The sequence below is a fragment of the Lycium barbarum genome, chromosome 3 (genome assembly GCF_019175385.1).
Source record: "Lycium barbarum isolate Lr01 chromosome 3, ASM1917538v2, whole genome shotgun sequence".
Taxonomy (NCBI): domain Eukaryota; kingdom Viridiplantae; phylum Streptophyta; class Magnoliopsida; order Solanales; family Solanaceae; genus Lycium; species Lycium barbarum.
Genome location: NC_083339.1, coordinates 138,353,188 through 138,365,839, shown reverse-complemented (window position 1 = coordinate 138,365,839; position 12,652 = coordinate 138,353,188). Strand labels below are relative to the sequence as shown.

General features: G+C 35.9%; 1 protein-coding gene across 1 annotated transcript; it reads left to right on the top strand.

Moving 5' to 3' along the window:
* Nucleotides 1-2,877: 2,877 nt before the first annotated feature.
* LOC132632913 (uncharacterized) lies at nt 2,878-12,078 on the top strand. The gene is made up of 18 exons (XM_060349065.1): nt 2,878-3,214; nt 3,318-3,422; nt 4,644-4,726; nt 4,883-4,967; nt 5,055-5,141; nt 5,528-5,589; nt 5,689-5,870; nt 5,953-6,013; nt 6,355-6,532; nt 8,002-8,040; nt 8,128-8,189; nt 8,306-8,342; nt 8,849-8,898; nt 9,479-9,548; nt 10,033-10,105; nt 10,557-10,633; nt 10,720-10,788; nt 11,338-12,078. Exons 1-18 carry the CDS (start codon nt 3,146-3,148, stop codon nt 11,395-11,397), a joined length of 1,449 nt encoding a protein of 482 aa, XP_060205048.1. The 5' UTR covers nt 2,878-3,145; the 3' UTR covers nt 11,398-12,078.
* The last annotated feature ends 574 nt before the right edge of the window (nt 12,079-12,652 follow it).

The window sequence follows — 12,652 nt, the reverse complement described above, 5'->3', positions numbered from 1 at the left end:
TGGGACAGGTATGTAAGGCTTACCCTTTCTTTCTTTTGGCATGATCCTTATGAAACAAGTAGATGACGTATATGTATGACTTCAAAGAGATTCCTATTCTTAGAGCCACTAGGATGGCTAACGTTCTTGATTTCCATAAGCTGTTTCATATGGTTTTGATGCGTATCTATGATGTCCGAAGTTCGGTTGATATGTTTCCGAATGATATTCGAGAGATAATTGATATGACTAATGTCTTGGTTTTCAAATGATAACACGTTGGATTATTCCATCGAGTCTTTGGTACATTTTGATACGTACATATGGTTCCAAAAGCTCTATCTGATTTGATCCGTAACGATATTCGAAGGGTACCTAACATGATTGTTGCTTTGATTTTCCAAAAATGGCTTCTGAAACGTTCGTAGAAGGTTCTGTACTTCAAACGCTCATAACTTTCTTATACTAAATCGGATTGACCCGAAACTTGTTTTTGAGCCTTCAGGTGTCGGTAAGTATACTTATCCATCGAGTCTTAGAGTTGAGTTATATGCATATGGTTTCTCACTACTCTGCTCGCACATACTATTGTTATATCGTTCGCCGAGCCCCGGGCCGGTTATGTCATTGTACGCACTATGTTATACTCGGCACTAACATGTTATGGTATATATGGATCGGGTCGTACGTTCCTCGGCACTAATATATTATATTTATGGATCGGGTTGCACGTTCCACAACAATATAATATATAAATGGATCGGGTTGCACGTTCCGCAGCAATATAATATATGTATATATGGATCGGGCTGCACGTTCCGCAACAATATAATATATGTATATATGAATCGGGCTGCACGTTCCGCAACAATATAATATATGTATATATGGATCGGGCTGCACATTCCGCAACAATATAATATATAAATGGATCGGGCTGCACGTTCCGCAGCACTAAGCATGCATGGTACCCGCCAAAAGGCACTCATATGTACAGGTTGCTCTTTTATCTCACGATATGCTCTACATTTCCTTCGTGTCTTTATTCATGCTATGTATCCCTCGTATGTTACTATTTATGCCTTACATACTCGGTACATTACTCGTACTGACGTCCCTTCTTGTGGACGCTGCGTTTCATGCCGCGCAGGTACACCCAGATGAGTAGAAGTCATTATAGAAGATGTTCCAGCGGAGTTGGCAAGCTCCATTTGCCCCGAAGTGTTGCCGGGTCAGAGTATTATGCTATGATGTCTTGTTCGAAATTAGAGACTTTGCAGACAGAGTCGTGGGTGCAGAATGTCAGTTTTGTAAGCGACTCCATCAGCCAATGTGTCATTCTGTGTTATGTGATAAATTCCAAATGATAAAAGATTTTGTTTGATTTGAGAATAACGAAAAGAATATTTCTGAAAGGTTTATTATGTATTTCATCCTTATTTGATTTAAAGTCCAAAGAGAATATGCGTGTACTAAGGGTCAGAGGGTTCGCTCGGCCCTAAATAAGGGTCGGGTGCCCATCACACCCTAGCGAGATTAGGGTGTGACAGTTATAATCGAAAGTGACAGGAGAGAGACGACATCAGATTTTGGGAAAAGTTCTTCTATCTCATCACTCTTTCCTCCTTCTTTCTTCTTCTCTCTCCCACGTTTCTTTCTCTTCTCTTCTCCTCCTAATTCTCTTCTTCCTTCTTGTTAATTCTCACATGACAATGGTGGATTGACCCAGTATCTAGTATTATTAAATTCAACATTTAGTTTCCTTGTATTTGCACTCAGTTTCAGTTATTAGAAATTCAAAATTTGTTCCAAGAAAATACTTGTTGTTGCGATTCTGTTGGCTGTTTAGTTAAATTGGACTTAGATCATTACAGATCCTCCATTATTCTCATCATGCACTTCTCATAAATCATTCACATGCTGCTCAATACGCTCTGACTTAAATTATATTTAATATGGGGTAAAAGTAAAAATATGTATCAAATAGTATTTTTCTTAATATTATAACTTTAAATATATCATATTATTCCTATAAATGATTGTATTAAGCGTAAGAAAAATATTGAAATAAAAAACTTTACTAAAATATGACACATTAAAGGAATAGCTTTTTAGAATTATAATTTTATACGTTTAAAAATATATATTTATAATAAAGTGTGGTTTACAATATTTAATAATAACTTTTAAATATACAATTTCAAGTTTAAAATATTATATTTAAATATTGACATTGAAAATTAACCTATTATTCCCAATTTCAATTTATGTGACGTAATTTGATTCCACATGGTGTTTAAGAAAATATGAATGACTTTTGAACCTTATGATTTTAAATATGTCATTATATTTGTGTTATTATAAACCGTTTGACACTTATGATCTTCAACTTGTCATAATATCTGTGTAAGTGCGACTACAAAAGCTTTTCTTCAAGGATTAACTAAGAAATGCAGAATCAAAAATTTTCAAATATAAAAATAACACTAAGCTCCCGTTTGGCCATAGATTCTGAAGTTGAAACTTGAAATTTGAAAATTTGAGTTTTTAAAGTAGTGATTTTTGAAACTTGAAATTGTGTTTCGACGTGCATTTTGCTTGGAAAAATTCGAAGTTTTGTGAGCGGAAGTCCTAGAAACCCAAAAATTAGTCTGAATCAATTTTGGGAACTTGAAAATTTATTGAAGATAAATTTTTAAAATCTAATCCAAAATTTATGGCCAAAAGAGTACTTTGATTGTCTTTAATTACACAGGGCTGGCAGGTGCTTCAGCGGATGGTGCAATTGTGGCATATAAAAAAGTACGAAAGACTTTATAAGTGAATCCTTTTTTCCCCAAATGTAAATATTTGGGTGGGCCTTTAGTTACATTCTTGTTTATTCTTGAGAACGAAAGCTCTCGCAATAACTCCAAATGTATCCGATTGACATGTAGAGAGATAAATTGAAGACCAAACTGAGAGAAGGACCACGTAAACGAATACAGTCCATGTATATAACGAAGGATTCTTGAAAGAACACGATATAACTCTTCTTTGCTTTTAAACGACGCCGCTAATCGTTTTATTTTGTTATACCCCTCTCTTCTTCACCAAGGTTCTTGAGACTAAATACTTCTCTTACAGCTCTGTCTTTTCTTTTTTCTTCTTCTCTTCTGGCTTAACAATGTCTGGCGAGGCTTCTTCATCAGGGTTTAATCTGGAAGGCATTGATGATGTTCAAGATTATCCATGGGTCAGTTTTCTCTCTCTCTCTCTCTGTCAATCTCAATTACATGTTGACTCTTCTCGGGCTTTCTTGTTAAATACTTGTCTGGAATTTTTGTGAGGAAATGCAGGCGAAATCAGGAGAAGTGCCAACTATTTCGTGGGACAGGTATAATCATCTATGTGAGATTGTGCAGGCGGGTAACAAAGCATATCGTGACAACAGATGGGATGAGGTAAACCCAATTCTCTTTTCATAAACAAATACTTTCTTTAATTAATGTACCTGGCTCTGTCCTCCGTTATTCTTTGGCTACTGGTGATTATAAAAGAATTGACAACTGAAGATTTGCTATTCTTGTCCGTCTGACATATCCCTATAATTGGAAAACATAAGAGAATGGTTTATTGGGTCTGCCTTCCCCTGTTTGTCTGGAGTGGATTGAAGAAGAAGTGGATCTTTTAATTTGATTATTTGTTAAAGACTGCAATTGGTGAATCCTATGAACATGACTTGTTTCCAGGGGTAACCTTAAATAGAGTTGATCACATGTATTGGGACCACTATATACATCTTTCACTGTCATGAATCTACATGTACTACCTAGTTCCTTGTGCCAAATAACCATTAGCTAGTGATTCTGCCTGTAAGTCTAGGAAGTGTTTCTGCTATTCATACCTCACAAAAGCGGGTTTTGAATGGAGGAAAATGTTTTCCATGTGGGAAATCGTCTTATGGATCATTTTCTAGCATAAAGATTGAAAATAATGTTTATGTGTTCGTTGAAGCAAGTGATATAGAATATGCATTAGTGATATATGGAAAGGAAAAATGACCTCCGCCCAAAATTTATCGCAAACATCTCTTGGTGACTGAATACTAGAAATGATTGATCATGAAAAATAGTTTTCTCCATGCTAAAATAAAACCTTGTTTCTTTCATTGTTTCTCTTATTTCTAAGAGGTATGATAACGTACTGTATTCTGTAACTTGAAATTTTTACTTCATAAGCCAGCAAAGGTTTAATCTTAGGAATAGGAAAGATACACAAGATTTAAAACCAAATTGTTATGAACTCTCTTTTTCTCATGACTGATGAAGAATGGACTAGGTCTGTTGTTTTATACTCGGTTTCGTGAAGAAAATCTTGAGACTTAGGGAGCTAAAATCAAGTGCATGTGGTCCAATATTTCAGCTATAACTACCTGACATAATAGTTGAAGGTGGTTGAGGGGCCTCTGGTTTAGAGAGATGTTCTAGAGGTTGTTTTGACGACATACCAGTGCCTAGTCTGGTGATCAACTTTTTTCTTTAATGTTGTCTGTTAACTCAAAAACCAGCTCCTTCAGCAAGTAAGATTTTCAGGCTTTAACTGTATTATTTGATCATCGTAAAGTGTCTTTTATGCTTGCATGTATCTTCTTGTTTTCTCAATAAGTTTGCTTCCTTGGTCAGGCTATCAATTGTTATACAAGAGCTAGCAACATTAAGCCGAATGATCCTATTATTCTTAGCAACAGATGTGCTTCATACCTCAGGTGAAGTTTAGTTTATGCCTGGTATTTCTGATGCATATCGAATGTTTTATTGCATATCATCTCTGTTGACATTGCCATCTTTACGTTTTGATTCTATTTGAATGCTCAACATTTCTCAAGTAGCTGAACTTAGTTTTTTTATGACTGAATTTCCAGGTATAGCCAATTTCTGAAAAGTAGATCTGCATCAGATTCAGAATACAGGCCATTGAGTGGGTTGGATCCTACAACATATGCTGGGGTATGTGCTTTTTGCTATTATCTATGATTTCAACCTTCTCAGTAGAGGGTTTTGCAGCAAATTTAAATTGTTTTATATCAATATCAGCTTGCGTTAAAAGACGCTGAGAAGGTGATGCATCTGGAGAACAATTCAGTTACCTCACATATTTTGAAGGCGAATTCACTCATTTTGGTAAGGAGATTAATCTGTTGTGCATCATTACTTGAAAAACACATGGTTTCAACGTATGTGGACTTTGGAACATAGCCTTATTTTCTATTTCCTTTTTTTGTTGTTTCCTAAACTCTTATACTTTAAGGGTGGGGGAAATAACTAAAAACGGGTTTGTTCTAGTGTGTTGGGACCACCTCGTAAACGTTGTTCTATCATGAGAGTAGCAGATACTTCAACTGTCTAATTCACTCAATGGTCTTATGTTATCTCATCAAATGCTTATTTCTTTATTTATTCTGCTGGCTGTTAGTTTGTAACTGTTTGAATGTAGTGAAGGAGATTGCCATACTTCCAATCACTTGTTAAATTTTTGGACACTCATCTCATATTTCTTGAATTGGCAGTTGGAAAAATATGAGCTCGCCCAAGAGGTAATCCGTTCAGGACTTCAAATGAATCCTCTAAGGTAAAGCAAATTATGGTGATAAGCATCACTATAACATACTTTCTCATGTCAGTATCTGTTCAAGAAAGTTTGTTAATTGTTGTTTCTTCTGCAATGTAGCAATTCCCTTCTAAATTTGGAGAAATCGATCACAGCCACACTTGGAAGGAGAAGCCACGGGAGACCACAGCGCAGTGATGATTTTGACTGCACTCTGTGCTTAAAGCTATTATATGAACCTATAACAACTCCCTGTGGACATTCTTTTTGCCGTGCATGCCTCTTCCAGACAATGGACCGGTGTAAGTTTTACGTATTGAAGTACAATCATCATATTCTCTTCTCTTACTCTTGCTCCTTACCCTTTGGATAAAAATTTTGTAGATAACAGATGTCCATTGTGCCGGACAGTTCTTTTGATTAGTCCCAGGACATGTGCAATCAGGTTAGTAGCTTATGGTACATCCTCCCATTGTAGTTGTTTTACACTTTACTGCTGAGACCGCAGCTTTTGTACTTATCTTTTTCTCTTTTACTGGCATTCAGTCACATGCTTTATTGCTTCCTCTCTTGTAATGCTGTTAAAAGAGAGTGATTTCTCTAGACCACAAGCCTTCCTGCAAAAGGAATATAAAGAATATTGCATCTGTACCCTTGCATTCCTTGATGACTTGTCACAAAATATCGGGTTAATTGAACTCATTTTGTCCATGGGGCTAAGTTTGCGTTATCTATATTTTGTCTTGCGTGGCTAATATGCCTCATTCTTATTTTGCACTTTTTCAGTGTAACATTGAATAACATAATACAAAAAACTTTTCCTGAGGAATATGCTGAAAGGAAGGCTGAGAATGACAGTTTGATAAACCTTGGTGTTGACTTGCTGCCTCTTTTTGTCATGGATGTAATACTGCCATGCGAGAAACTTGCACTTAACATTTTTGAACCTCGTTACAGACTTATGGTGAGTGTTACTTGGCTCTTATTTTCTTGACTATTAGTGTAGTATCCAGTTATGCCTTTTACGTGTGGGACCTAGATGAACCATCATTGTTATATTTCTATATCTTGATGATTATGATTTATTTAGGTATTCTATTACCTGTGGTCCCAATCATTGTGTCTTAGTTTACCATATATATAATTTAAGAAGATTAGGTCTGAATAAAACTTTTCTGCTACTTCATCCAAAAAAAAAAAAAAGAACTTTTGTGCTACTTTGACATAAGAAAAAGATGAGGTAAAAATGTTTGGATATTGGAGCTTATCACCAATAGTAGAGGTGTTGCTATTATTAAAAGAAGTACGATTATCCTATTTTAGTTAATTCTCAAAAATAAAAATAAAAACAACAGCAACCACGACTGAACTTCACGCCCAAAGTAAAACTGGGATCTACTTTACCAATCCTATATGTTCAGCCTGCGCACATTTGGACCCCTACCATATCCTTGCTCAATTAATTTGTTAGACATCCTCTAAAATTATATTTTAGGGATTCTTTAAATATCACACTTATCTCTATACTTCACGCAATCTAAGAAAATTAAAGAGACTCCTGTCAAATCTGGACCTAATTTAAGTGCCCAAAAAGAGGCAAAATTTGAAATGGGGATATTTTAGATATTGTTTACTTTTTTGTCTAAGCTTTTTGAAGACATGATACAATAATGTATGCCTGGTTAAGGAGGAGCAGATCTGGCAATTGTGGTTTCTTTTGCAAATTTGTGCAATTTTGAAAAGACATCTAAAGCATCTCTGAGAGATGGCTCCTGCAAGTAATCTAAGTGTATTATGAAGTTATACATGCCTGAGTAAATGTACTCTCTGGTTAAAACAAAACGTTCATCAAAGTAACTACTGAGCATGCCTCAACTATTGCTAGCTTTAGCTAATGAACGATATGTTTAGAAGCAAAAGAGAGGGAACGAAGTTTGAGAATCTTCTTCTTCTTGTTTGATTGTAGAAAGATAAGGGAACAACATGAGAGAGGATGTTTTTGCAATTCTTTCTCCCGGACATAGAATAGGAATGTGGAATGTATATTTTTCTTTCTGACTTTCCAACTCGGACAAAATAAATGAAAAACATTAATACTTAGAGCCTGTTTGGATTGGCTTATTTTAGCCGCTTTGAAGCACTTTGGTATTGTTTGGGTAAAATAAAAAGTGCTTTTAAGCACTTGTTTTTAAGTCAAAATGACAAAAATAAGCCAAAAGCCTTCTAACTCATGACTTTTAGCTTATAAGTCAAAAGCCATAAGCCCATCCGCTCTTATTCAGTGCTTTTTTTTTTCTCATTTTTATATTTATTTTCTCTTGTTTTCCCTAGATTGCAAACAAGCGTTTCAATCATGCATAGTTGAGATGGAACTTCATAGATCTCATGTGCATACTGTCTTGCAAAAGCTTACAAATTTTGTTGTTGAAACAGGTTAGGAGGATAATGGAAGGAAACCGTCGAATGGGAATGGTAATTTTTCCTTTGGTTTTCCCTTAGTTGTTATAATTGGTTTCGCAGTCTTCACTTTTGGCTGACGCTTCACCGTTAATCATGCAGGCTGTTCATGATCCTACGACGGGTTCGGTAGCTGATTATGCTTGTGAAGTGGAGATTATAGAGTAGGCTTTTTGCGAGCTGTTCAGATTTTGGGGATATCTTTAATGTTATTTCGTCTCAAGATTCCATCATCTTATTCTTGTTCGTAGAATTTGATAACCTGCGTCTCTTCGTGTAGGTGTGAGCCACTTCCAGATGGGCGTTTCTTTCTGGAGGTGAATATCAGCTTTTTGTCCCATTATATGCTTTTCTTTTTGTACTCTGCCTATTAGCATGGCGTTTATTTACTACATACGAGTTCATTAACATGAGGGTGCAAACTGCTGTAGGAGGACTTTAAAGTGTAAACTAGTCAAGGTTCGTCACCACGCACACTAAGTCCTGTATAATATTGCATCCATGTAAGATACTGTCGGTGCACCTGACGGTTTGTTCAAAGTGAACACTGTAGCTACTTTTGCCCATATATGTTCTTCGTGAACACTTTGAGCATTTCTCCTTTCAGCACATTTAGAATTCAATTTCTTTGCCAGATGAACCCTGGTTTTGGTTGTTTCTCTTTTGAGTATGAATTCAAAAGGCTATTAGTTCCACCAGAGGTGGTGTCATGTCTTGATGTCCCACCATAAGAAAGACAAATTTCTGCTGAAGCTTTCCTTTCCTCATAAAAGATCTTCAAAGTTCTTTTAACTTGTATCTGATTTAGCAAAAATTTGTGCAGATTGAAAGTCGACGTAGATGCCACATTGTACGACATTGGGATCAAGACGGGTTAGTTCAATTATTGACTCTTTATTTGTGGAGATGGAAATGGGTGATTAAGTTTTAGAAGTAGTAAGAAGGGCACAGAAACATAGGTTCAGGTACCATATGGTTGCCAAAGGAAAACAAAAATGCAGAAAAGTAACTTCTGACCTTTTCTGTTCGTTATGTAAGCAGGAGATTCGTAAGAAGAACAGTTCAAATAGTTCACAAGAAAAAAAATTCTCCATAATAAGTCCTGGCAAAAGTGTAGGAAACTTGAAGGAATTGGTTTCTTCTTGTTTGAACCTTCCTTTTCCTTTCATACATATATATTGAAGAAAATGATTATCCTTTTTAATTTATTTCTGGAAAGTAAATTCTCAAACTTCTTATACAAGAGGCTAATTTTAAACTCTAGAAAGTGAGAGGATAATAGGACTCTCTGGGTTGGTCCAATTGTTGCTTTGCGTTGAGTCAGGAGGTTGGATCCAATATGCTATCCCAAAATATGAAGTGCAGCACCTACACTAAAATTTTCTAGTATTTTGCTATTTTATGCTTCCTTATGCTTGCTTTTTTATTTTTTCCCTTGGCCATTATTATGAAGGTATCGTGTTGCTGAGGTTGAATGGATAAATGATATATCTCCAGCTGAAGGAACAAGAGAGAGTCATGAAGTAAGTTGTATTGCAATGCCTCTGAGAGAGATTTATCAATCCATTTTATATATGATTCTTATTTTTGTGCTACATTAATCTTTTCTTATTTTCCTGCTAAAAGAAAGATTCTTGTTTCTTGTGCTCTGTTTGAGGATTTTGGAGCAAACTGTTTTTATTGGGATTCCTCTGAAATCCAACTATTACCGACTGTCTTATACTTCATATAAGAGAATTTTTCTGTTCTCTCTTACGAACCATGTAATTCATGCCTTTTCAAGTTGAATTATGATGGAAATAGCTTGTTTTCCTCTCTCTTATATGCCTACTGATATATACTCTGTGCACATTTGTGTGTATGTAATACTTGTATACTCTCTGCAAAATGTGTGCCTTGCTTCTCAGAAACTAATTCATTGTCAAGCTGTTAATGCTTTCAAACTCCAGCTTGTTCGCTCAAGTTTCTTAGCTTATATATTAATTGTTATTTGTCAATTGCTGGTAGTTACTGGAGACGACAAATAAGGCGGCGGCGTATGCTCAGCAATGGTTGAGGAACGCACAAGAAGTAGCAGGAGGTAAAGTCATTATTAGAGTTTTTCCTTTCTTGTCTTTTCTTGTGGTAAATGATTGTAGTAGGTCCATTTAGAGGATGACATTTGATGTCTTTTGATCCTTCAATACATAGTTACAACACTTCTATAGATAGGTTTTGAAAGCAGATGTACCACTTGCATAGATAGGTGTTAGCTTGATGTACATGCTAGTTGCTACAACACTTCCATAAATGCTACACATTCTTGGTGCGATATGTATGGAACCTTCTGAATTAGTGAATTATTAAGATAAGCTTTATCAATCGAAAGCGGTGAACATGACCTGGAAACTTGTTGTCCCTATCGATCTATATTGGAAGGCTTTAGGCAGAACACTAAGTTCATGTTTCTATTTTGTGTATTTTAGTACAGCCTACTTATTCTTTTACTTAATGTCCTTTCTGTATAAACATCATAACCTCTCCGCCTACAGATCGTAGACGTGCAGAACTCTTCAAAGCTGAAGGATTGATGCCATCTCCCCAGGATCCTGAGCGCTTAAGTTTTTGGGTATGCATTTGAATCCATGTTCTAGTTAAAAACAAGTAGTAGATGTGAATTAGACTTTTTATATTTTGGTGCCTCAACAAATGCAGCTTAACACTCTGACGAGTCGTAGACCAACAGAGAAATTAGACCTGCTTCAGATAAGAGATACACATGAGGTATTTGTTCTTTCACATTTCAATTAAATTGTCTTTTTCTTGAGTTCCTTTCTTCAATAACAAGGTTTTGCTACACGACGGAGGTTGCTTGTAGCACGTCATGAGACTAGGCTAAAGGGCAGTTGAGCAACTCAAGCAAATTGCCTTACTTATTCTAACGTAGGACAAGAACGATTAGAAACATACATGTAGAAACAGTCAAAAGAGGGGGGCGGATCCAGTGCTTTGGCACTGGGTTCACCCGAACTCAGCAATTTTGGCGCAAAGTATAGATTATAATGTGAAAATCTACAAAAATTTCTACAAATGCTGGATCTTAAATCCATTATTCTAAAAGTACAACGAGTTCCATACTAAGAATCTTAAAAGTTGAACATCAAATTAAAATCCTTGATCCGCCTCTGTCAAAAGCCATGTTTCCTAGGCACTAATATCCCTAGAATAACTCAAGAAACTATACAAGCGGAATGTTCTCTTTCTTTTTCTCTCTGATTCTTTCTTGATTAGTCGCTTTTATTATCTGTTGATTGTGCTTAATTTATTCCGCAGAGGATAAGGCGAGGCCTCCTGTGCATGAAACAAGAAGAGCAAGGTTGTCGACTGCAATAATATTTGGTGAACGTGTAATTAGTTCCTTTTACATGAAAGCAGGAGAAGGCTGCCAGCTGGTACAATTTTTGGTCAATCTGTAATTAGTTCCATTAGTTGTACTATCATTGGTTGTTGTGTAAAGCTCATTTTGATTTCAATATTTTTTGATCCACATCACCAGTAATAGTGGATCCTCCACCCAATTCCCCTTTCATAGAGATATATTGTTGACTTCAACTTTTTCTTTATTGTAAAGGCCTGCACTGTTATTGAATTAGGCTATTCTTTTGTTGTAAACAGTGGGTCGACCCCGCAATACATACAGTAAAGCCAAAACGACGATTCTGTAAAGAATGGATCTTTTCATTTGGCTAGCAATACAATCCATATTGTGTTTGCTTCCTTCACCAAATCCATACCTTATTGTTTCCTCTCCGATTGGTGCTACTTGTATCGATGCCTTCGAGTTCTGCTCTGGACGCTTGTTCAAGATCATCAATAGATTTTTACTGTTTTCATCGTCTATTTTTCTGTCTTTATTCTGATTTACTCTATACCTGTGCTGCTAGTGTCGGTTCTTAGTAATTGTTGGATTTTTAGCGCAATGAGATAGGACTGTGAGTTGTGTTTCTGGAAACTATCTGTTACTATGTGACAGCTTTTTCATGGCATATAAGGAAGACTTGTAAATTTAGTTCATTGAGTATTGGCTAGTAGACTTATTTCTATATTTATTACAGCTGCACAGCTTAGATTTTAGCGTGCAAGGAAGCAAAAACATTTGAAGGCTCTTATTTTTTTTTTCACCGTCACTTGTTTTGACTAGAACGATCCTTGTTTTACAGCATAAAAATCCCAGAAAATCAGGTGGTTAATGAATTAGAACCAATTTAATCACGTGAATGAGAAAGAGCAACATTTGACTATTTGTGTCATAAGACAGACCATTATCCGAACTTACTTAATTGACATTTGAGTAAAAGTTATAATCACTAACGATGTAAAAAAATATTCAACACTATCCATGTAATTTAACGTGTTATAGTACGTTATTTACTCTATTTTTTCAGGGTATCACGTCTGGTTTGTTATCAACAGTTACTTATTATTGCCCGTGATTTAACCTGGCAGTGAAAAAAATACTGTACACGGTTAGTCAAAAGGTTAAACTCTTGGCATTAGTAGAGAAAATTAACATACCTAGAAATTCGGTGATTGGTCCCACATCTTGCATAACCAAAGGCTGATTATCTGATTCTTCTGTAATGATAGC